Here is a 25549-nt window from a genome sequence, read left to right as displayed (position 1 = left end):
CTGACTGAATTTTTATGACTACTCATGTTGGAGTACTAATTAGCATTTAGTAACATTACCTCTGAAAACCAACGATGGATTAGTCAGTCTTAATACTTAGATTTCTGCACCACCTGTGATTGTCAGCCATCATTTTAAATAGGGTAGCCAAAAAATCAGAAACACCTCCTAATATAATACACGGTAGGATGACTCCACCACCCACTATAACCCCAATAATAAATTCAATTAAACTTTATTTATATAGTGCCAATTCACATTAAAGTCATCTCAAGGCAAATTATACAAGTATGTAGAGGCAACCCAACAAATCCCCCCTTGAGCAAGCCCTAGGCCACAGTGGAGAGGAAAAACTCCCTTTAACGGGAGAAACCTCCAGCAGAACCAGGCTCGGGTGTTAATCAGCCTTGACCGGTTGGGGGTGAGTGGAAAAGGGAGACAGAAAAGAAAAGAGCAACAACAAAACATTTGGCAGGTTGGTAGGAGGAGTAGCTGCACACTGGAAAATAACACAGCTCCACAGCTGCTGACACCTGCAGAAAGGAACACAGAAAGGGAGACGGAGGGAGAGGCACAACTACGGGAGAGAGAAGACAGAAAGTTAACAGCATGAGGTCGTGACAACTTAATGTATAGAGAGAGGAGAGGACCTTATTAGATTTGGGGGGGATCGAAGTGGTCTAATCTGACGATATGGTACTAGGATGTCTTTTAAATATGATGGAGCTTGACCATTAAGAGCTTTTTGTATAAGGAGGAGGGTTTTGAATTCTATTGTAGATTTTATTGGAAGCCAATGGAAAGAAGCTAATGAAGGAGAAATATGATCTCTCTGGCTAATTCCAGTTGGAAATGTTTCGTAAGTGGAAGAAGGCTGTTCTAGAGATTTGTTTTATATGCGACATAAAGAACACACATTAAGACAATATAGAGGTTCCCCCTCGGATCTAGAAAAGATTGAGATGGAAATACAACACAATTGACAGCATTGTTTTTTAAAGGTTCAGATTTTACCTTGAAAACCTTTTTACATTTGTGTCCACAATGTTTAGAAGTGCAAAAGCTAATTAAAAGGGGAAAAATAAAATGTTTTCTCAGTATGCCTAGGTCGTATAACCTGCGTGTAACCGGCTTCAAACTACAATACTGTTGGGTTGCCTGTGATTTTCAGCCCATACACCTGCATAAAATAAAAAATCCAAAGTCCACCGCAAGAGATGCAAGGGTCAAGGAGTTCATGAGCTTATAATTAAAACAGTAGGTTGAAAACCACACAGGAGGCATTTTGTTTCAAAAGTCAAACACAAAGTCACACAATTTAGTTAATATTAAGATTAATAATTAATGGAGTTTACCTGAGTGGAGGAATTTAATAAGCTTTAGTATAAATACACCTGCAGGGGGCATCTGTAGCTCAGTTGGTAAAGGCAGTCATCCACAGACCACAGGGTCAGTGGTCAGTGGTTCAATCCCCAGCCTTGGCTCTATGTCAAAGTGTCTCTTGGCAAGACACTGAACCCCTAACAGCCCATTCCCCTCTTCCCCTCCTCAGCTGTGCAGTGCCGGTCCAAGCCCGCTAGAAATTGGAAGAAATTGAAATTGAACCTGGAAGGTCCATTTTATGGTTGTTGTTTTTAACAACAACACTTCAAGCTGTTGTTTCCTGAACCTCCTGAAAAGAACAAGTCAAGTCACTGAATATGTATCGTGTACAGTACAGTTAAATTAATCATTAAGAGATGAAAGTTCCAACTTTAAAAAAATCTTAAGTTGATCTTGACATATTACATTTACAAGAATCAGATAAACATATGTAACAGTGACCTTCCCCTTTGATCATTAAATTCAAACTGGTTCATCCTTGAGTCCAAGTAAATGTTTGTGAAAATTCCTCAAGGCGTTCTTGTAATATTGCATTGACAATAATACGACGGACGTAAGACAAAGACTACTGACCACCAATATCTAATCAGTTTGTCCATAAATCCAAAGGGCAGCCTGTGAAGAATATAATTGTGCTTCTGCTGTAAAGATCTCTCCTGAAGAATGATCTTTATTCCTGCACTGCATCTGCTTGCAGATTCGTCGATAAATCAAACCCCTTTCACGTCATAGCGGTCCTTCGAGAGTCCCAGATAAAACGCCTCTTGAGCACGAGTGGGTGAGGCCACTTTAATAGCGAATGTGTGACCAGATAAATGCTGCATTCAGGTAGTTCTCGTAAATCCTGACATTCTTGCTCCTCGTAGCGGTTTGGAGTATAAATGCTTGTAGGAAAAATATTACATCACGTATAGCAAAAAATATATACATACATATAACTCTGTGCTTCTTGCCACTTGGAGTTTGCCAGCAGCTCGTCTTTTTTATCTAAAACGTACTTTTCATATGTAAGTTACACCTGACGTGAGTTGTTTATGAAGCTGTTCGCAATTCCGACAGCATCTGAAATGATCAAATCCCCCACTAAGCTAGCAGAAAGGGAGACGTTGTTCCTAAAGAGGTAAAGGTTTAACAACATTAGGCGAAGGTTTGCAAAAATATGAACCAGCAGAGATCTGTGTCTGAATTACCCAAGATGTCCGCTGCCAGTCAAGTGGAGAGAGCTGTGTTGGTAAGCTTGTTTTCCTCTGGGTTTGGCTGTATGCGTACCCGGTTTACTGACTGACCCGTTGTTTTGTTTTGTTTTTTCTTCTTTTTTATTTATTTTATTTTTTACATTGTAACAAATATCATAAAGCAATTGAGCACAATATAACTAGCGTTAACGTTGCTGCTGTTAGCCGAGAGGGACAGTAGCTGCAGGTCTCTTGTAACTTAGGTTATTGACAGTGGGCCTGTCAGTATGGTAACGCCGGATAACAGCAGATAAACTGAATGTACTACTAATGAAGTAACCGGGGAATGATATGGTAACGGTTCAGTGTATTAACTGTCAAGATTTGTCAGTAAAGCTAGAAGCAGATTTAATGCGTTTCGCAGTCACAGAGTGGCCGATCATTCCCCTAAAGCTTCCAGTATTTCTGCAGCAATGACAAAACTCCAGAAGGTCTTTCCTCGAAGATAACATTAGTTCACCTTTAAAATCCACAAAGACTCTGTTTTTGCCATAGAAGGTCTATTTGGCATGTTTAGGACACTTAAATGGTCTGAAGCAAATATGATACTGTGATGGCATGTTAATTAGTCTTTGAAAACTGATATATTTTCAAAATTATCAAAGGACACAAAAGCCTTGTTTTATAAATTGTATAAACCTGTATTAGAGATAAATGGTCTGGTTACATAGTGCTTTTCTACCTGAAAAGTACTGCATTTTACTACATTGCTTCTTATTTATTAATTTGCACTCACAGTAATACGCACTCACACATCAATGAGGGGAAGAGCTAGATATTGAACCAACAATCCTGACATTAGTGGACAACTGATGAACTGTGATCCACAGTTTCCCAAAAGCAGACTTGAATAATAGTCAATATGCAGGAAGATTACAGTTTAGATTATTACTATTACTATTTTAATTATTCTCTCAAAAAGTTGTTTGGTCACTGATGTGACTTAATCCTAATTCCCAAGTCCACAATGACATTCAACAATCTAAACCTATTAATTTTACTATCATAGAAGGCTACAGAAGCAATTGAGTAACTGCAACCGGAAAATAATTCTAAATGCATTGTTCTGTAAAATTTCTGACTGAAACATACTGAAACAATTTTGGTTGATGTTTTAAATGTAAATAAAAACTAATTAACAAATCACTTGAAACCTACTTTTGATTAAAAAGTATATACAAAGGCAACATTTTAAATGTTGAAACTGAGAAGTTTTGAGTGCCATTTGAAAATATTTACTCCTTCTGAATTTGATGCCAGTAATGCACCACAGTGCTAAATCACATCCTTTTAAACAACAATTCGTAACTGTTTAGGAACTGAAGATTTTGCTAGAGATAGAATTTAAGCAGATCAGCAATTTAGCACCTATTTTACTACAAAACCATGCTGTTGTAATTATTTGAATGTCTGGATGGCAGCATATTTTTCTCCAAACTTATAGATATCATTTGCATTAATGGTGTCTTCAGAGATGAGCAAGTTACTTGTGTGCACATCACAGATGCTGGCTTTTGAACTGTGCACTGATAAGTCAGACAGCCCCTCACCTCTTTAGCATGGAGGTTGTGGCATTTATGATTACCAGAAAAAAATTACACATTTTATTTTGTCAGACCAGAGGACAGTTTCCCTCTTCCCCTCCATTTTAAATGAATTTAGGCTCTAAGATAGAGACAGTTTCTGAACCTTGTTTATATATGGTTGTTTCTTTACATGGTGGAATGGACCCGTAAGATCTAAGATGCTGAAAAATGGTCCACCAGGTGTTTTTCTTTAACACACAGAACTTTTTCAGTCTGGCATCAGAATAAGAAACAGATATATTGAATACAGAATAACCTCATCATAAATTTCCATGTTGCTTTTTATTGCCGACTCCATTTTCCTGCATTGGTTTTTGAGTTTCCTTGTCGTAGTTAAACCTAAATTTTTTACTGTTTTAATAGGAGGAGGAATTCAACTGGCTGCTCAAAGAAGAAGTGCATGCTGTCCTAAAGCAGCTCCAGGACGTCCTTAAGGTAAAAGTTCATGTATATACTTTGGCTGTATTTATGTCTAGGTGATGTGGTACAAATTATTATCACAATCCTAAATGACCATTCCAACACTTTTACATGTAAAGATTTGTTTACTTGTAAAGGCTACTAATATTACATTTTATGACAGTCACGGTCTTTTTTTCTAAATTTCCCTATTTTGCCTTTTGTTTTATCAAGTGCAGTGCATTGAACTTGCAAAACCTCTGTAGAGAACAACTCTGTTGGTGTCAGAATGATTTCATTACAGTTATCTCACATTGAAAATTAAGAGACACCAAGCCAACATTAAAGAGCTAGCACTAACAATTACTAGCTGCTTTATTGGGTCACATTGGCTTCATCTGAGCCAACAAGTGAGGCTAGAACACACCACGGAAAAGAGAGCCAACAAGCATGTACTGTACCACTGCTCATTCTGCACTTGCGGGAGAGGAAGAGAAAGCAGAAAACATGATTGTGAATATAAAAACTGTAATGAAAGTAGCATTAACTTACCATTTTCACACCACTCTGGCTCACCTCAGATAATTTGAAACTGCTTCTATTAGCTGAAATGTCTGATAAGAAGTTACAACCACAGAAGCAGCTGATCTGGTGTTGTTAATACTGGCCTGACACTTGTTTGTCACACACCTCGTGTTTCTCGAGGTGTGTGACAAATAACACAAGTTCTTTGGCAGAGAGTGGGATCAAGGGAGAACTTAAACCATATTTGAAATTGGTTTGGCTTTTTTGAGATGGAGAGCATTAAAAGCAGCCAAATGACTGAAATTGGATGTGGATACGCCGTTCTTCCTTCTGGATGAGTAAGTTTCTAAAGCTAAATTGTTTCTGTTGGCAAGATTATCTAGCTAGCAATGTCATCATTCTGCCATTAGTATATCACATTAATTAGGACTGACTTACTGTAACTGCATGTAACTATTAGCAATAACAAGAGTTTGTTACTGGCTTGTCCACTGTAGGTTTAATTTTGAGTATTGAGACCACAACATAGTTTTGGCAAAAGCTGTCAAGAATGATATGGCACATTCTTTGGTGTTACTTCAAAAATTTTAAGTTATAGAAAAGATGAACTAAATTAATCAAACAAACTACTTTGCTCAATTTCAAAACAGCTGGAAAGTGCCAGTTGGTTTATTATTTTATATTTGTTCTGTAACAGCCAACTCCCCTCCCGAGCTGTGCAGTGCCGGTCCAAGCCCGGTAGAAATTGGGGAGGGTCGCGTCAGGAAGGGCATCAAGCGTAAATCTGTGCCAAATCAACATGCGGACCACGATCCTCTGTGGCGAACTCACAGGATAAGCCGAAAGGACAAAAAAAAAATAAAGAAAGAAAAACATACACTGCAATGCTCTTGTGGCTAAAAAAGAAGGTGCATTTCTGTTTACAAAAACATTATTTGGAAAGGGGCTTGGACGTGTGAGTGACTGGCTTGTTATACAGTTTTAGTTATGAAAAGGGTCCACTGCCTCATTACCAGGCAAAATTACTCATATGAGTCTTGGCTCATACTGTCTCGCTGGGTGGAATTATAATGTGATGCATGTACTTGTCTGTTCTTTTTCTGGTAAAGTTGTAGAATGTTGTGTGCTCTATACGTACACAAAGTCAACTGTACTATGTAGTACTACACGGCAGACATGCAGAAATTCCTTGTGCTGTAGCATTATTGTGTGTGTAGTAGATATGTTAATACTACATAAACTGTATCAAAAAATTATTTTCTTCAGAGAAACACACCTTCTAAAAGAAGGTATTGCACCTCTGGCAGAGACTACACTGGAGGCATCAGAGGTGGAAGCATTAGAGGAGGCACGTATATGTTACAATATGCTTTATTACAAGCTGAAATATTATAGATATTAATTCATGTCTCTACAAATTGATGGACTCTACAAATTACTGGACTATTGTGTGTAAAAAAAAAATTTTTATATATTCCTGTAAATGCCACTTTACCTGAATAATGACCTGAATAATAATAAATATTCAGAAAAATCGCTGTTTGGAATATAGACTACTATACAGATATACATATATAATGACAAAGATAAGTGAGACTCTTCTCTTCAGCATGGAGGATGTGGTATCTACGATTAAAAGTAAGAATTTCAAATTTTGTCTATTTAAAAAGAATCTGGGCTCAAAGTTGGTGACAATGTTTCTGAACCTTGTTTATGTTTGGTTGTTTCTTTACATTGTTGAGTTCGAACTTACATTAGCTCCACAATAAGACAGGAGAGGCAAGCTCCTCCTGCAGCCAGCGTATTGTATTTTATTGTATTGTATTGTGTCACTTCCTGTTTTCTACAAACTGCTGTGTTTTGCTGAAGGACTGTACAATATTTGACTTAAGTGATTTCTTTGCACAAGGATTACTACATGAGGTGTAACACATGCTTGTATTACACAAGCACCTGCTCTTCTAAAATATGTAACTAGCTAATGTTAGCTACATCAAAATTTAACCTACCTTCTCTTACTTTCTCAGTGTGTCTCATGTTTTTCCTCTGCTTTCTTTAGCAGTAATGGTATTTGTAACAATTGTAAGGTTTTTGCAACTTTAGAGGCGAGGTTTTGGGAATTGGAAGCACGGCTCTGCACAATTGAAAATAATACACTAGTTGGGTCCCAGTAGCTGGTGCGGACCAACATAGCGTAGCCCCTGTTAGTTGTCCCCTGGCAGTTCCTGAGTAGCTGGGAAGCCAGGTAAGCTGGGTGACGGTTCGTAGAAGATCCAATGCTAAACAGACACCTAAGGATCATCACCATTCGTTTCACTTTTCCAATCAGTTTTCCCCACTCAGCGACACATCAGCTGAAAAACCAACTCTAATAATTGGCAGCTCTATAGCTCTATATAAATGTGAAGTTAGAGAGTCCATAGTCAAATGTATTCCTGGAGCCAGAGTGAGTGAAAGTGAATCATATTTGAAACTAAATATAAATACTGTACAGTAAGTTCATTATTCACAGAGGAGATACGACCCCCGATTACACAAATTGGATGTCATTAAAATTTACATTGAATCAAGTGTGTAACATTTTTAAAACAATGTTGGACTCCTAAGTTTTCTTTGGACCCCTGCCAAATCTTACCAGTGATGACATGTACAACCACATGTCGCCATTCAACCACTGACTGTCTAGGTGGTGTCCAGCAAGCTCTGTGGGCTGCATACAGCATATGTGGGCTACATCAGCACCCCCCCTTCTTTTGTTGCCTGCTAGAGGGTGTATACATTTTAAAGAAACTGCACCCATTTGAGCCTCTTTCATGCAAATCCAAGGTACCACCAAAAGGTGGTGCTTTGCTTAAAAAAACACATCTACACATAAACCAGTGCTTAACCTGTAGGTGTCACTACTGTAGACACAGCACATTTTACATTTACATTTAGTCATTTGGCATATGGTTTTATCCAGAGGTACTAGGCAAGAAAAGAATATAGCAAACTGTTATCAGTAGATGTGTTTACGTTTCATGAGACGCACGTGCAAGAAAGAGCAGAAAGTAACTTAGGAAGGTGTTGAAGAGTTGAGTTCTCAGCAGGTTTTTGAACATTGGGAGGGAGGTTGCTGCGCATGCAGAGTTTGTAGTTCATTCCACCATCGCAGGATGACTGAGCTGAAGTGTCCCTCTTATTTGTTTATGCCAAATTATCAGTTATTGAAATTGTAAAGATGTTATTATCACATACAGTTATGATTCAAGTAATTTAACAGCGGAAACCCTTGCAATATATTTTATCTTATCAAGTAATTTATTTTCTGGGTTACACAAAAACGTGCTGGCTGTTTGCAAAGTTTTAAAAAGTAGCAGCAATAACTCAACAGATAACAAGAGCATTCAGGACTACAATTCTTCCCATATGACATCAGTCAAGTTTTACAGTAGGAAGTCTCAGTTTATATAGCAGCATAATGTTATAGCTTTGTTTTCTCCTCATAATTGCTAAAACTTTAATGTCACATATTTTGACAGGGCAAACTGTGATTTTTACCCTGAACTTGCAGTTCAAAAATTTTATTTAGGTGACATTACTTGCCTTAAAGCAGGGGTGTCAAATTCAAATTCACAGTTAGCCAAAATTAAAAACTGGGATGAGTACGCAGGTTTTTCTTCTCTCCAGATATGTAATGTTGAACCTTTTTATATGGAAACAAACTTTAGTTTTGCGTAAACATTGAATATGGAACAACCAAAGCTTAATATTATAAACACATGAGGGGTATTATCGCAGTAGAGTGAGAGAGCAGGCAGAGGGAAGGAGAGAGGAGACATGCACAGGTGAAAAGATCCCGCAGGGAAAATTGACATATTTGGCTTCTACGAAACACTTAGTGTTTGTTTCAATTTCTATCGGATTTCAGACAGTGCCCTGTTAGCAATCTCTCCCTCATTCAGTCAACGTGTGTTTCCACCTGCAGCCTTTAATAATCAATCAATAATCTTGCAATAATCTTATTTTTAAAGCTAGTTCAGATATATCTGTTGGTGGGAGATTATTGGATTACTATGCTGTAGTGGTGAAAAGCTGTATGAATGGAGCAATGCCGCCTTATTTTCATTCCACATAAAGTCAGACTGAAAATGAAACACAGCATCTATCAACAGTAACAGGAACACTTAAAACCCAGAAACTTTGCATTTTCTGTCACTATATTTAAGAAGACATGTTTCTATTGATATTATAATCGATCTTGATATTATATTAAAATAAGTCCAGGTAGGTTTGAACACATGAGCTCCTACATTGGAGATTTGCGTTAATTTCTAGGAAATAAAAAGTAATGCTGCTGCTGTCTATGACATAGAGAAAGAGAGAGTGGTCGAGTGGGATAGAGATTGGAAACCTTTTTCGGGGAAAACCTGGGCTTATTAGGAGAGATGGCATCCAACCTACTTTAGATGCTGCAGCTCTGTTATCAAGACAAATCGCTGATTTAATTACGCAACCAAAAGTATGACAATCCAGAGTTGAGCCCAGGATTCAGAGATCCAGTCCTACACGCCTCTCTGTGGTGTCCTTACAGCCGTTATCCCCTCACAACTCCCAAATACGTACAAGTGCATTCGGAAAGTATTCAAAGCGCTTAAATGTTTCCACATTTTGTTATGTTACAGCCATATTTCAATTTTTCTAAAATTATTTTCCTCAAAATTTCTCAAAAACAATGACACTTGGCATTCAGGCCAAAGAGTTCAATCTTTGGTAAATCAGACCAGAGAATTTTGTTTCTCATGGTTTGAAACTCCTTCAGGTGCCTTTTGGTAAACTCCAGGTGGGCTCTCATGTGCCCTTTACTGAGGAGAGGTTTCTGTCTAGCTGCTCTACCATACAGGCCTGATGCAGAAATAGTTGTTTTTCCAGAAGGTTCTCCCTCCACAGAAAAACGGTGGAGCTCTTTCAGAGTGACCTTCAGTTTTTTGGTCATTTCCCTGACTAAGACTTCTCACTCGATTGCCGTTCTGTCCGCTTTAGGAAGATTACTGGCGGTTCCAAACTTCCTCCATTTACAGATGATGCAGGCCACTGTGCTCTCTGGGACCTTCAATGCAGCAAAAACATTTTCTGTACCTTTCCCCCGATCTTGACCTCGATACAATCCTATCTTGGAGGTCTACAGACAATTCCTTGGACTTATATAGACAGGTGTATGCTTTTCCAAGTCATGTCCTATCAATTGAGTTTTCCACAGGTGGACTCCAATCATGTACATGTGATTTTATGTATTTGTTTTTTTCATTTCTTTTTCTATAAATTTGCCATCAAACAAAATTCCTTCACGTTGCAACACAAATGTTATAAAATAAGTGGCATTCTTCTTCTTCAACTTAAAAGAATAGTGCTTGGCCTGGAAAAAACGTTTAATTATAAAAAGGCTCTACGTAACACCTGAAGAGCCTATTAGTCAACATTAATAAAGAAAAAAAGAACAACCCCTGGTGTCTTTTCAGCACTGTAGCCAGGCTGACAAAGAGCCATAGTCCTCCAGCGTAGTATTCCCTTAACTCTTAGCAGCAATGACTTAATGACTTTCATTATGACAAAAATTGTAGCTATTAGGTAAAAATTTCACCATGTCCTTCCCACGAATGTTACAGATAGATCTTCATATGTAACAGTGCTAGAATCATCAATAAGGCCCCGATCCCTGTTAGACTGCAATTTTACCGATAGAGCTTCCTGACTTAACTATTACCTCATGAAAATGTCTGCTACATCATTTCTCGACTAGACTGCTCAAGGACACCTTACCATTACTATACACATTTATATAAATATTATCTATCCAGTCTCCCCTCTATATGAAATCCTTGAAAAGGTAGTTTAAAAGCAATTTTGCGACCACCTGTAAAGGAATAACTTGTTTGAAGACTTTCATTCAGGACCTAGAGTACATCACAGTACAGAAACAGTCCTGGTAAAAGTCACCAACGATCTTCACCATTGATCACATCCTTTTATTACAGAGACTGGAACATCTAATTGGGATTAAAGGAACTGTACTAGGTTGACTTTAATCTTACTTTTAAGATTCCAATTTGTTCATGTTAATGATGAAACTTACCAGCTCATAAGTCCACAAGGCTCTGTTAAGACGGTTTACTTTATATACAAACCTGATTCCAAAAAAGTTGGCACGCTGTACAAATTGTGAATAAAAAAGGAATGCAAAAATTTACAAATCTCGTAAACTTATATTCTATTCACATAGAATATAGATATCATATCAAATTTTGAAAGTGAGAAATTTTGAAATGCCTTGCCAAATATTGGCTCATTTTGGATTTCATGAGAGCTACACATCCCAAAAAAGTTGGGACAGGTAGCAATAAAAGGCCGGAAAAGTGAAATGTGCATATAAAGAACAGCTGGAGGACCAATTTGCACCTTATTAGGTCAATTGGCAACACGACTGGGTATAAAAAGAGCCTCTCAGAGTGGCAGTGTCTCTCAGAATTCAAGATGGGCAGAGGATCACCAATTCCCCCAATGCTGTGGCGAAAAGTAGTGGAGCAATATCAGAAAGGAGTTTCTCAGAGAACAATTGTAAAGAGTTTGAAGTTATCATCATCTACAGTGCATAATATCATCCAAAGATTCAGAGAATCTGGAACAATCTCTGTGTGTAAGGGTCAAGGCCGGAAAACCATATTGGATGCCCATGATCTTCGGGCTTTTAGACGGCACTGCATCACATACAGGAATGCTGCTGTAATGGAAATCATAACATGAGCTCAGGAATACTTCCAGAAAACACTGTCGGTGAACACAATCCGCCGTGCCATTTGCCGTTGCCGGCTAAAACTCTATAGGTCAAAAAAGAAGCCATATCTAAACATGATCCAGAAGTGCAGGTGTTTTCTCTGGGCCAAGGCTCATTTAAAATGGACTTTGGCAAAGTGGAAAACTGTTCTGTGGTCAGACGAATCAAAATTTGAAGTTCTTTTTGGAAAACTGGGATGCCATGTAATCCAAACTAAAGAGGACAAGGACAACCCAAGTTGTTATCAGCGCTCAATTCAGAAGCCTGCATCTCTGATGGTATGGGGTTGCATGAGTGCGTGTGGCATGGGCAGCTTACACATCTGGAAAGGCAGCATCAATGCTGAAAGGTATATCCAAGATCTGGGACAACATATGCTCCTGTCCAGGCGTCGTCTCTTTCAGGGAAGACCTTGCATTTTCCAACATGACAATTCCAGACCACATACTGCATCAATTACAACATCATGGCTGCGTAGAAGAAGGATCCGGGTATTGAAATGCTACATCATAAAGAGGAAGATACGACAAAGGAGACCTAAGACAGTTGAGCCATTAGAAGCATGTATTAGACAAGAATAGGACAACATTCCTATTCCTAAACTTGAGCAACTTGTCTCCTCAGTCCCCAGACGTTTGCAGACTGTTATAAAAAGAAGACGGGATGCCACACAGTGGTAAACATGGCCTTGTCCCAACTTTTTTAAGATGTGTTGATGCCATGAAATTTAAAATCAACTTAAGATCAACTCAATTTTCTCAGTTTAAACATTTGATATGTCATCTATGTTGTATTCTTATTAAAATGTAAGTTTATGAGATTTGTAAAGTATTGCATTCCTTTTTTATTCACAATTTGTACAGTGTGCCAACTTTTTTGGAATTGGGTTTGTATGTCTCCGTTAGGCAACATCATTAGAAAACACTTAAACTTCAAGGATGCCTAAAAAAGGCCTGGATGTCCTACAATGTCCTACTTGTAAAGTCAGATAAAACTGAGGTAACAGTATTTGGGCCCAAAAATGTCTCGTCCATGGACCACAAGGTCAGTGGTTCAATCCCCACTCCTGTGTTGAAGTGTCCTTGGGAAAGACACTGAACCCCAAGTTGCTCCCAGTGGGTCAGGTGAGCACCTTGCATGGCAGCCACCAGGTGTGTTTGTGTGCGAATGGGTGAATGGGAATCAACATTGTAAAGCACTTAAAGCATAAGTTGCTTGGACTACTGTAATTCCTTATTATTCGGATGCCCCACTAACTCCCTAAAGAACCTGCAATTAATCCAAAATGCTGTAGCAAGAGTACAGACTGGAATAAGCAAGAGAGATCATATTTCACCTTCTCTATCTTCTCTCAGTTTTTAACTTAAAACCTTCCTTCTTACATATAAAGCTCTAGAATCTAGAACTTTATATGTAAGAAGGAAGAAGGAAGTCAGGGTTGTCAAACTCATTTTCACTGAGGGCCACGTCAGTATAATGGTCAACCAAAGGGCCATATGTGACCATTCTCTCTCACCTAAATACTGACATCAAAAATCTCTCCATTGACCCGGAACTCCCCTCAGTCACCGACCTAGTGGACTACAGAATATCCTTGAGGCCCATGCTCCTCTTAGATCACTTGTGGTCACTTTTTCAAAATCTGCACCGTGGTTTACAAGGGAGCTTTCATTTCGACAGATGAAAACAGCTGGGCAGGCCCTTGAACGTCGCTTTATCTCAACCAACTTAACTGTCCATAAAATTGCCTACCGGGATCATCAAAAAAACTACTCCAAAGCACTTGCCACTGGCAGATCACAATATTACTCAAATATAATCAATAACAGCCCCGGGAACTCAAAACAGCTCTTTTCCATAATAAATCATCTACTCCAACCCCAATCCCACACTGGCAGCAACCACACAGAGGAACAGTGCAACAGTTTCATTGCACATTTTACCACTAAGGTTGAAACTATCCCCTCCTCATTGTCAGTCGTAAACCCCAAACCCCCTGACCTCCCCACTTGAAGGCCAGAAGGCTGTCTGTCTAAGTTTTCGGCCACTGCTGTGAAAGAAGTTGAAGTTATCATACAGAGGACGAAACCCTCAACGTGCATCCTGGACCCTCTCCCCACTCCCTTGGTAAAAACTAATGTCTCAAACATTAGCCAACTCATCACCAGCATCATTAATTGCTCCGTCCAGAGTGGCACAGTCCCAACATCACTGAAAACCGCAATAATTACACCGCGTCTAAAAAAACCCTCCCTGGATCCTGAAGTCATGGCAAACTATCGTGTAATCTCCAATCTTCCATTCCTATCAAAGGTCTCGGAAAAAGCGGTCTTAGCCCAGCTCCAGGATCACCTCAAAAGACACAATCTGTTTGAAACATTTCAATCAGGTTTCCGCCCCTCCCATAGCACAGAGACAGCCCTGGTCAGGGTAACTAACGACCTCCTAATGGCTGCTGACCATCATTCTCATTCTTCTGGACCTCACTGCCGCTTTTGATACAGTTGACCACAAAATTCTCCTCCATCGTCTGCAGCATACTGTTGGTTTTTCTGGTCTGCTTTAGGGTGGTTCAGTTCCTATCTCACAAATAGAGCTGAGTGTGTGGCCCTAGGGGACGCCAAATCTTAGTTACACTTGGTCACCTGTGGGGTGCCACAGGGGTCGGTTCTTGGGCCGACCCTTTTCAACATCTATATGCTCCCACTGGGCCATGTCATTGGCAAGCATGGAGTCTCCTTCCACTGCTATGCTGATGATACTCAGCTCTACGTGAGACTGAGCCCAACCCCACCGACCCTTCCGTCATTTCTCACCTGTTGCCTGGAGGACATTAAGGCGTGGATGACAGAGAACTTCCTTCAGTTAAACAGCATCAAAACCGAAGCCCTTCTAGTTGGCACCACTCATCAGCTTCATTCCTCACCCATAAAATGTATCTCCTTTTCTGGTCACACCATTACCCTCTCCAACTCTGTTAGCAACCTGGGGGTCAAGTTCGACCCCCATCTGTCATTCGAAACACATGTCCAACACCTCTGCAAAATTGCATTTTTTCATCTGAGAAACATAGCAAAACTCCGCCCCTTTCTGTCCCTCTGTGACGCTGAAAGGCTGGTCCACGCTTTTGTCTCCTCCAGGCTGGACTACTGCAATGCACTTCTCATTGGAATCCCCGGCAGGAGACTTCAAAGGCTCCAATATGTTCAAAACAGCGCCGCCAGGATCCTTATGAGAGTGCGGAAACACCAACACATCACTCCTGTCCTCCGGACACTTCACTGGCTTCCCATCCACCTTTGCATTGATTATAAAGTCTGTCTACTCACCCACCAGTGCATCCATGGAAATGCCCCACAGTATCTAAAGGAACTCCTCACACTGCAATCTACAACTAGACACCTCCGTTCCACCAACACCTATCGCCTCTACCCCCCCCCAGACCCAAACTCCATACAATGGGGGACCGAGCTTTCTCAGCAGCTGCTCCACGCCTATGGAACGCTCTACCTGAGAACCTGAGGGCACCACAGACTTTTTTGTTTAGAAAAGCATTTTAAAGTGATCATTTTAAAATGATCATTACTTTTTACTTTAATGCTGGGCTATTCTATGTTTTATATGTTTTGTAGGCTTTACATGTTTTATGTTTTATTCCTGGTCTTAATCCGCTTGTGTAGCACTTTGACATTTGTTAGCAAATGTAAAGTGCTTTATAAATAAAATGAATTATTATTATTGTAAATTAAAGGGCCATATGTGGCCCGGGGGCCATACAACGCCCAGGTCTGTTCCAAATGGTCAAGCTTAATCATATCTAAAAGACCTCTTAGTACCATATCATCCTAATAGACCATTTCTATCTCAGAATGCAGGCCTACTCATGGTTTCCGGAATTTTCAAAAGTAGAATGGGAGGCAGAGCCTTTAGCTATCAAGCTCCTCTCCTGTGGAAACATCTCCCAGTTCAGATTTGGCGTAAAACCTTCATCTTTGATAAAGCTTATACAGTAGTTAGTTATAGTTGTGCTGCTATAAATGGTAAACGGTCTACACTTATATAGCACTTTTCTACCTATTGGCACTCAAAGCGCTTTATACTGCTTCTTATTCACCCATTCACAGTCACGATCACACACACTGATGAGCAAATAAGTTGGGGTTCAGTGTCTTGCTCAAACACACTTAGACATGAGCCTGGAGGAGCTGGGGATTTGTGGAGGATTGGTGGACGACCACTCTGCGCCACAGTCGCTAGGTTTAGACTCCTGGGGGGCCCACCACCCGATACACTAAGCTCCTTTCCTCCTCTCTTCCTACTCTCCTCTTCTCTCACCCTGCATTTATATACACCACTGCATCACATTAACTTTATGTCTCTCTCTCTCTGCCGTAGTTGGTTGCTCTCCCTCTTTGTCTCCCTGTCGTGGCAAAATCGAAAACATCTGGTCACTGACACCTCTAGTGTAATCAATAAAGAAGCTTCTACACCCAGAATGTCTTTTAAGGTTTTATGTTCTTACAAGAGAGAAGTACTTCAACAGAGTTTCATGCCTCCATCCAGTGCAGTTCTAAAAGCTTCATACGTCACACATTTGTTCTATCCTTCTGTTGCTAGGCAGAAAACACTCCACCCTCAGGCTACTGTTCCCAGCCCTTTTTCTCCTTTTATGGTAACCTTTTCCTTTTCAGCAGTTGATAAACACACGTGAATATGGCGTTAATTTGGGTCACTACAGTGTGGGATAGTCTGCTGCAGACAATAGCTGACCTTGGGGGATTTTTGCAAACCCTTATCAAAACAAAAAATGTATATCTAACAAAGTTCTTCATGAGTACATTTACCATTACAATTAGACAAAACACAATCATTAAAGTGTAATCTTACTTGATTTTCCATCACACTCCCTCTCAGTCTCCCTCTCTCTGTCCTTTTATGCAGGTATTCCCACCTTTGGAGCTGTTTGTTTTTAATGTGCAGCTAATGGTCCTACCAACCTGCCCAATGTTGTGTTGTTGCTCTTATCTTTACTCTCTCCACTTTCCACTCACTCCAAGAGGTCAAGGCAGATGGCCGCCCACCCTGAGGCTGGTTCTGCTGGAGTTTTTTTTCTTTAAAGGAGGTTTTTCCCCACCACTGTTGCCTATGGTTTGCTCAAGGGGGATTTGTTTGGTTTTCTCTACATACCTGTATAGTCTTGACTTTATTATGTATAGTGCTTTGAGATTACTTTGTTGATAATTGGTGCTATATAAATAAAGATTAATTGAATTGAATTGAATTTCAATTGAATTTGTGGATGCAGCTAAAAATTGTTTATTGACACTGATTTGTACCCAAATCATGATAGTGACCTGTTGTTAGATGTTTTTTAGCATTAGGCAACTATTTCAGTTGTGACAATACTGCAATTGCAAATAACAAGTGCAATAATTGCATTTTTGGCTTTATCGGACCCTGATGATACCAGAGAAGAAAAACACAGTTCCGTTTTCAGTTTTCAATTCAGTTTCACGACAAATTGGTGCAAATTGATACAAATTTGGTGTAATAGGATGGGAGGGGCAAGGAGTGCAAAGAGTGGCCAGGAACATGAGCGGTTATGGTGTTGCATGTGTTTAGGGTTTCACTAGAACCTCTAGCCCCTAAAATCCTAGGTCATTTTATGTTTCATTTAATGTCGTCCCACCCTAGTTTACAAATTCACAATAACTTCATGAAGAATTAATAACTTCGATCCATGCTACAAATGAAGACACAAGAAATACTAGACTTTTGGCTTGTCCCTACAGGACAAGGGAAAAGGGGGAATGAAACTAAAGAAAAGTTAAACATTTAAGGTGGTAACTAGAAATTCTAAGTTTAATTTGTAGAAAAACCCATCTTATATGTATTAGAAGTTTTTGTCTGGAGAACAGTTCCCAAAACCCTTAGGAAGAAAAAGGTGCCATAAAGGGTATGGTGACTCATTGAAGCACACACTGTCCACCCCAGAGCACTACCCCCGAGTGCCCCAAACCAATGTGCACTACCACCCACGGATTGCCATCCTCTCTTATATTCATTTATACCTAGAATTAGAGGTACGGGGTATAAATAATCCAATATTTGAACAAAAGTATACACATGTATCACATACATACATACATACATACATACATACATACATACATACATACAATACCTTGAAAAAGTATTCACCGCCTTTTGCAATTTTCGTATTATGTTACCTTACAATCTAGAATTTAAATGAACTGATGTACAAATGATTTAGATTTGATTTACACAACATGCTTACCAGTTTTAAGATACAAAACATTTTTTGATGTGAAGCAAACAAGAAAAATAACACACAGACAAACAGAAAGGTGGAAGGAGAACCTCTTCAAGGATTGCCCTATGTTTAGCACCATTCATCAATCCCTAATTCTGACCAATTTTCTAGTACCTGCTGATGACAAAGTTCACCATAGCATGATACTGCCACCACCATGCTTCACTATGGTGATGGTGTTCTCAGGTGATGAGAGTTGTCGGGTATTTGCCAAAAATCGCATTTTATTTAAAAAGTTTACCTAGATATTAATCTCATCTGAACACAGTGCTCTTCCAGATGTTTGGGGAGTCTCCCACAAAATTTTAACCAATTATTTTTTAACCAAATCTCAGCCAGACTGCTCAACTAATTACTTTCATTAATCCTTGGTCATGTGAGCATGTCTCTTTGTCTAAATAAACATTCAAAATATTATTCAATAATCTATATTTTATTTGATAAAGTAGTTCATAGATAAACCTTCACATTATGCAATGACTGTACATTTTCAAATTAAATTTATCCATACCTATAACAGTTGTTATTGTGTAATGTACATTACACAATAACATGTAATTCTAAAAAGAACAGTATAACCGCGACTGTGGCGCAGGAAGGTAGAGCAGTCGTCCACCAATTCCGCAGCTGTTGGTATGTCCCTGGCTCCTAGATGGAGCCACATGAGGGTTAGGGTTAGCTACCCTGTCCTCTGCATCCTCGTCACTCCCAAAGAGAACCTCAACATCTTAAGCTCTGCTACCTCCAGCTTTGCCTCCTGTCTTTTCTTCAGAGCCACTGTCTCTAAGTCGAACAACATCTCTGGTCTCACCACCTTCTCAAACACTTTTCCTTTAATTTTCGCTGATGCTCTTTTATCACACAACACACCTGACACTTTTCTCCACCCGTTCCAACCTGCTTGCACTCGCCTCATCACCTCTTTTCCACACTCTCCGTTGCTCTGAACCGTTGACCCTAAGTACTTAAAGTCCTGCACCTTCTTCACCTCTGCTCCCTGTAACCTCACCGTTCCACCTGGGTCCCTCTCATTGACACACATGTATTCTGTCTTGCTGCGGCTAAGCTTCATTCCTCTGTTTTCCAGAGCAGACCTCCACCTCTCTAGATTTTCCTCCACCTGCTCCCTGCTCTCACTACAAATAACAATGTCATCTGCAAACATCATAGTCCAGGGAGATTCTTGTCTAACCTCATCTGTCAGTCTGTCCATCACCAGAGCAAACAAGAAGGGGCTCAGAGCTGATCCTTGATGCAGACCCACCTCCACCTTGAACTCCTCTGTCACACCTACAGCACCTCACCACGGTCTTACAGCTCCATACATGTCCTGCACCACTCTAACATACTTCTCTGCCACTCCAGACGTCCTCATACAATACCACAGCTCCTCTCTCGGCACCCTGTCATACGCTTTTTCTAAATCTACAAAGACACAATGCAACTCCCTATGATCTTCTCTGTACTTCTCCATCAGCATCCTCAAAGCAAATACTGCATCTGTTGTTCTCTTTCTAGGCATGAAACCATATTGCTGCTCACAAATGTTCACCTCTGCCCTTAGCCGAGCTTCCACTACTCTTTCCCGAAACTCTGCTACCACCTTCATCCACTACTGCCACCTTTCCACTCTTCATCCTCTTCAACGTCTTCCTCACTTCACTCTTACTAATCTTTGCTACTTCCTGCTCCACACCAGTCACCTCTTCTACTCTTCGTTCCCTTTCATTTTCCTCATTCATCAACTCTTCAAAGTTCTCCTTCCATCTTCCCATCACACTCCTGGCACCTGTCAATACATTTCCATCCTTATCTTTAATCACACTAACCTGCTGCACATCCTTCCCATCCCTATCCATCTCTAAGCTCCAGACTTCTCGGATCTGACCTGAACCATCCAATAGCAGTCTTACAGATACTTTCATCACTGTGGACAACAAGATGCATGCTACTTTACAGTTCATCAGCTTCTGTGGTGCAACTTGAGCCTAGTCTGTAAAAATATAAAACACAGTAATGGAATAAATTAGTAAGGGTTATGGTTAGTAGTAGATAAAACTACATATTTTGAAAAACTAAATATGTATCGTAAAACATATTTTAATTTTATTTTCCTCACATGTAATTATGAAATCACTGAAAGTAAATCTGTCAATTACCGGCCTGGTTTTGTTGCTGAATTTGACAGCATTTGTAGCTAAAACTATTGACTAAATGATATATTGAAACACTGTACTTTGAACCTGTTTGTTTAGCATCCAGGTGAGTGCATGAGAAAAACCCAGTGACTCCTCATATTTGATGTTAGCTGTCTTTTTTTGTAACCCAGACAAGCACTGTTGAAAAAACATGTTTTAGGAAAATTACAAAGTGAGGTCAGGTTTTTTATTCCACCCTTGAATAACAGCATTTTAACCCTGCTCGCTGGATCTACCCAGATGTTACTTGAAATATAATTAATTGTGTATTATTTTCCCTTATCTAACCCTTGTCAAATGTGTGTTTGCCACATTACCATGAATTAAATTTAAATGCTGAACATGATTTAGGCCTGGAGCAAACAGAATAAAAATATATTTTTTTATTATTCATGTACAACTTGTCAAAACCTATTTAGTTTGCAAATATACCTAAAAAAATATGTAACAAACCTAAAATAGTCTCAATAAAAGAAATTATTAAAGATTCTTAACGTCCACTGTCTCGAACTTGTGATTCAGTAAAGCATTGCAACGACCACAGCGACAGACACAAGCAGACGCACAGAAATAGGGAGGGGAGAGCAAATGCCAGATTGTATCTTATTATTATCTTATTATGACTGAACTACAGTGAGAAACAATGCATCAAGCATGTCAAGTATGTGGGCATGCAGACACACAAACAGCAAACCTCCTATAAGGCAGTGTTAGTGCAAGGCTATGTTTACTACAAGCTAAGTTACTCACTTTCTTTTGAGCTTTACCTTTTACATGTATTATTTGGATGGTCTCTTATTATTTTAAACCGAGGACGTTAGGTTGGACATGCTCAAAATACATGTAACGCTTATGCTTAGCTAGCTAGTTAGCATTAGCTTGCTAAAACTTAGCTTGACCACAGCCGATACAATCACAATGGATTTTTTTTTAGACCCGGGTATCTAAAGTCAGTACTTTTGAGCAAACAGTATCTATTACCGAATATTTTTCATATTTAGAAATTTTTTTTAGAAACAGTACTTAACTTACTTTTAGTAACTTGAACGCAGCTTATCTTACCACTAGCACCAGCACAGATGCCAAATCTCAAACCGCGTGTCAATGTCACAGACGTGCACCGAAACGATATCCAATTAAATCATTAGGATCAGTCCAATAGAATCACTCAGCTCAAATTAAAAATCTTTGCCAGAATTCAAACTGGAATATTATATATAGAAAAGTAACTGTTATATATTTAAAAAAAAAAACTAGCCCTAATTAAATTACAAACTAAATGTAACTTTGTTAATAAATGTTTTTGACTTTTTGTTACATCAACTATATGCAAGTCAAAAGCTGCCTCTGTCTGGGTAAGAGAGTGTTTATTTTTATTTATTCATGTGTAGATATTTATGTGCGTGTGTGTGTGAGAGATACATTACTCTAATAAATATAGAGAACTGTAATTATTACATTAATAATATTAAGATCAGTTGTTTTAATTTTTAATCTGCACATAGTAGGATTAAAGGATCTATTTAAGACATTTTCATCTTCAAAGGGTCAGAAGATGAAAGGGGTCTATATCAGTTATTTTGAAAAAATAGACCAACATGCAGCCCAGCTGTATTCAACCAAAACTGGCAGAAAATTACATATGCTAAATGTCAGCGCCATGCTTTTGCTCTATTCAACAGTGAGATGCAGCACACTGCGCATCTCACCGGGATTCAGCCCACATGCGATTGCAATCTGATGTGATCTGGGCAGCATCCATGACCCTGGCAGCTACCCATATTTGCAAGGTTAACAACTTATTATCATGAAGAGTGGGAAACCGTTTGGTTTAACGAATGTAAAAGATAAGTGTGTCAGTTGATTGCCATTTCACCAAGGTTCACAGCAACTTTTCACTGGACTTTCCTAAGGGTAGCAGTCTACAGAAACAGAAGATAAAAGCACTGAAAACAATGCTTCAAAGACAACAGTCTCTGTTCACCAAACCTACGAAGAAAACCAAGCCAGCAACAGTGGCTTTATTTAAAGTGCTGCATAACAAAGCACAAAAATCCCTATGACGGCAGTGGCTGAAACAGGGATTAAGGGACTATAAAAGTAAGACAGAAATACAGAAAACATACAAATGGACATGTACTCCTGTGAAGTGATACAGTGACATGAGGACAAATATAACAAATGACAAGTGAATAAATAATGTCTGTGTAATTTGTAATTGCTTTGTTTTCTTTTAAAGGTTTTCATAATTGAATGGTGTGAGATGCAATAGAAAGTATGCATACAGAAATACAACTGCAAAAAATACATACAAAACAATGTTTTTTTGTCTTTTTAATGTAAGTTGTGGCCACCGTCTTGTAAAGGTTCAGGAAAAAAGCTTATCGGTTTGTTTGGTATTGAAATAAGCTATGAGAAATGTTACAAAACATGAGTAGCTCTCTGCCATTTTCATTTTGTAAAAGTAGCTCTTGGGGAAACAAAGTTGGAGACGCCTGGCATAGATACTCCAATCTTTGCTGTGATGCTGTCCAAGTCCCTCAGGTTTATTGTTGGTCTTTTGAATGCTTCTCTAATTGATGCCCCCTCTTAATTTTGGTGGGCGACCCTCTCTTAGCCAGTTTATGGCAGTGCTATATTCCTTCCACTTTGCTATGGTGGATGTAAATGTGCTTCATAGAACTTTGGTCCCTGGCCTGCTTTGAGAGCTCCTTGGTCTTCATCATCCTGATTCCTTGATGCAACCTTTGGCTCAGTGGTGTTGCTCTGGTGTTTTTGAGAGCAGATCTATATGTATACTGACATGATGTGACACAGACTGCAGACAAGTGGATTTAATTCAACTAATTATGAGACTTCTTAAGGTAACTGGTAGCACCACAACTTACTTTGGAATTTCATAGCAAAAAGGGTAAATGCAAAGGTACACACCAATTTCAACCATTCCGTTTTTTATGTTTGAAGAATTTTTAAAAGTAAGTTTTTTTTATTTTATTTTACTTTCGCAACTTGGATTGTTTTGTGTTGATCAAATACACAAAAGCCAAAAAAAAAATCCATTTCAATTCCAGGATGTACAAAAAACAAAGTGGTATAATAATTTTTTAAGGAACTGTGTATATATTCAAATGTTGTATACCTTATTTGTACCCAAAGTGCTTTAGACTGTTTCTCATTAACCCAGTTACACTCAAAATCATACACACAGAGCATTAAGCTCTTGTATAGATGTGTTTAAAGATAAAGTTTGAAAACATATTTAACAAGATAAGTATTTTTGTTTGTGTTAACTTCAATAGTGTATTTCTAAATCCACATGGACCTGCAGTAAGTCAACAAATCCTTCTATCGACACAATGTATAGTTTAGGTCTATATCCACGAATCATTAAATAAGAATCACATCACAGAGTGCAACTCTAGTTGATAACATATATACTGTTACCAAATAAGTAACATTATCAGTAAATATTATATATATAATAATATTTTTCATTAAGGGTGTATAAGTAAAAGAATAATTCTGAAAATAAGCTTTGGAAAATTAAAGTGCTTAAGTTAATAAATAAAATAAATACATCAATTCAAAAAAAGGTTGATTAATATAACAAGACTAGACTGACAGATACCCTTTGTAGCCTGCCACTGGCTTGGTGCCAAATCTATACAGTATCTCGCACACATATATAAATACATAAACATGAGTAAATAAAAGTAAATGATTCCAGGAAGTTTAAAAGTGAAGGATCTAACAGAGACATAATTAAGTGCCCTTTTGGGAAGTTTATGATTCAGTGTTTGATAATCTTTCCTCTTAATATGGATATTATACAGGCTATGACTACACAACATCGTAAATAAGTTCTGTTCTGACATTTACCTTTTCTGCTTAAACAGGAAGCTTCTAGACGTTTCTCCATACCAACACCAGGCCTCGAGAGTCAGCTCAAACAAGAAAACTTCATTCTTGGCAGCTCAACGTAATACTCCATATCTCAAATTGTTTCATTTTAGAGTGCGTCTCTTTATGTTGTACAGGTAGTTGATTAAGTCCTATTTAAATGTTTGTTTTAAACATGGAGCCATCACACCAGATACAGACATTCCTTTGAACATTTCCTTTGTGTTATATTCTTTCAGATTAGGTTCTAACAAACCTCCTTCCTGATAAATATTTGCTATTGTTGATATAGGAAGTAAATTTGTGTTTTTTTTGGTTTTGTTTTTTTTCAGCATGGATCAAGTGAAGGGGGTACTGACTCTTCAGGGAGAGGCTTTGATTCAGGCTGTGTGTTTCACCGGTTCTCTAAAAATAATTCCCCTTAAATTAATTTATTGATTTGAGATAAATATTCCTCTTGTTAATGTTTTGCTTTTCTCAACAGGACATAAATCTGAAGGTTGCAAAGAGCAGCCAAGTGCTGCATTTTCAGTTCAGAGAGGACAAGCAGTGGAAGCTACAGCAGGTACTTGATTAAATTTTAACATTCTCCTTATCTTTAGAGTCTCTCATAACCTTGCTCAAACATACAGTAACTTTTAGAGGTCTTACAGTTACATTTACCTTCCTTTCCCTCTGTTCCTCCACAATGGGCCACACTGTAAAGGCGAACTTATTCGTACGAATCTGATGGTCCAACAATTACTTCACTCCAGAGATTGTTGTATGGAGAACGTTGAACATTGATTGTTTATTGTATTCGTTTCTCAACTTAGCCGATTAAGGACTAATTGCAATACAAGTTTATGAACAGTAATCTTAAACGTTCACAAAACAGTTACATCAAACAAGTATATAACCTAATTCTCAAAGTATGGCTGAATCCACAGAACCCGATAAGAAATCCTTAGCCTCCACAGCTACAGACTAAACCTTTCATTTCACCTCTACCTTGTTGCGGTCCCCGCTACCTTGTAGTCAGTTCCTTTGCTCGAGTTACATTTCTCTTCTCATCAGCTGAACTGAACTCTTGTAATAAAACCATTGCTATGCATTGTTTCCTTGACAACTGGACAACAGACATAAAAGGTAAACTACAAAGGCAAACTATACCTAATGATGTCACTAAGGACATCCTC

At 38.8% G+C, this 25549-nt stretch overlaps 1 protein-coding gene across 3 annotated transcripts in view; it reads left to right on the top strand.

Annotated features, from left to right (window-relative positions):
- Positions 1-2276: 2276 nt before the first annotated feature.
- The window catches only part of rogdi (rogdi atypical leucine zipper), a 41619-nt gene continuing 18346 nt past the window's right edge, over positions 2277-25549 (top strand). Inside the window, exons 1-5 of one of the 3 annotated variants that reach the window (XM_067488559.1) lie at positions 2277-2614; positions 4568-4639; positions 24368-24450; positions 24704-24758; positions 24856-24936. In XM_067488559.1, the coding sequence (XP_067344660.1) occupies positions 2543-2614; positions 4568-4639; positions 24368-24450; positions 24704-24758; positions 24856-24936 (363 nt within the window). In that variant the 5' untranslated portion in view covers positions 2277-2542. The remainder of the gene's footprint in view (positions 2615-4567; positions 4640-24367; positions 24451-24703; positions 24759-24855; positions 24937-25549) is intronic. The other 2 variants (XM_067488560.1, XM_067488558.1) reach the window with 2 other exon arrangements.

Source organism: Channa argus, chromosome 20, assembly GCF_033026475.1.
Source record: "Channa argus isolate prfri chromosome 20, Channa argus male v1.0, whole genome shotgun sequence".
Classification (NCBI taxonomy): Eukaryota; Metazoa; Chordata; class Actinopteri; order Anabantiformes; family Channidae; genus Channa; species Channa argus.
The sequence above is the reverse complement of the archived record's forward strand: the minus strand, read 5'-3'. Positions and strand labels throughout refer to the sequence as shown.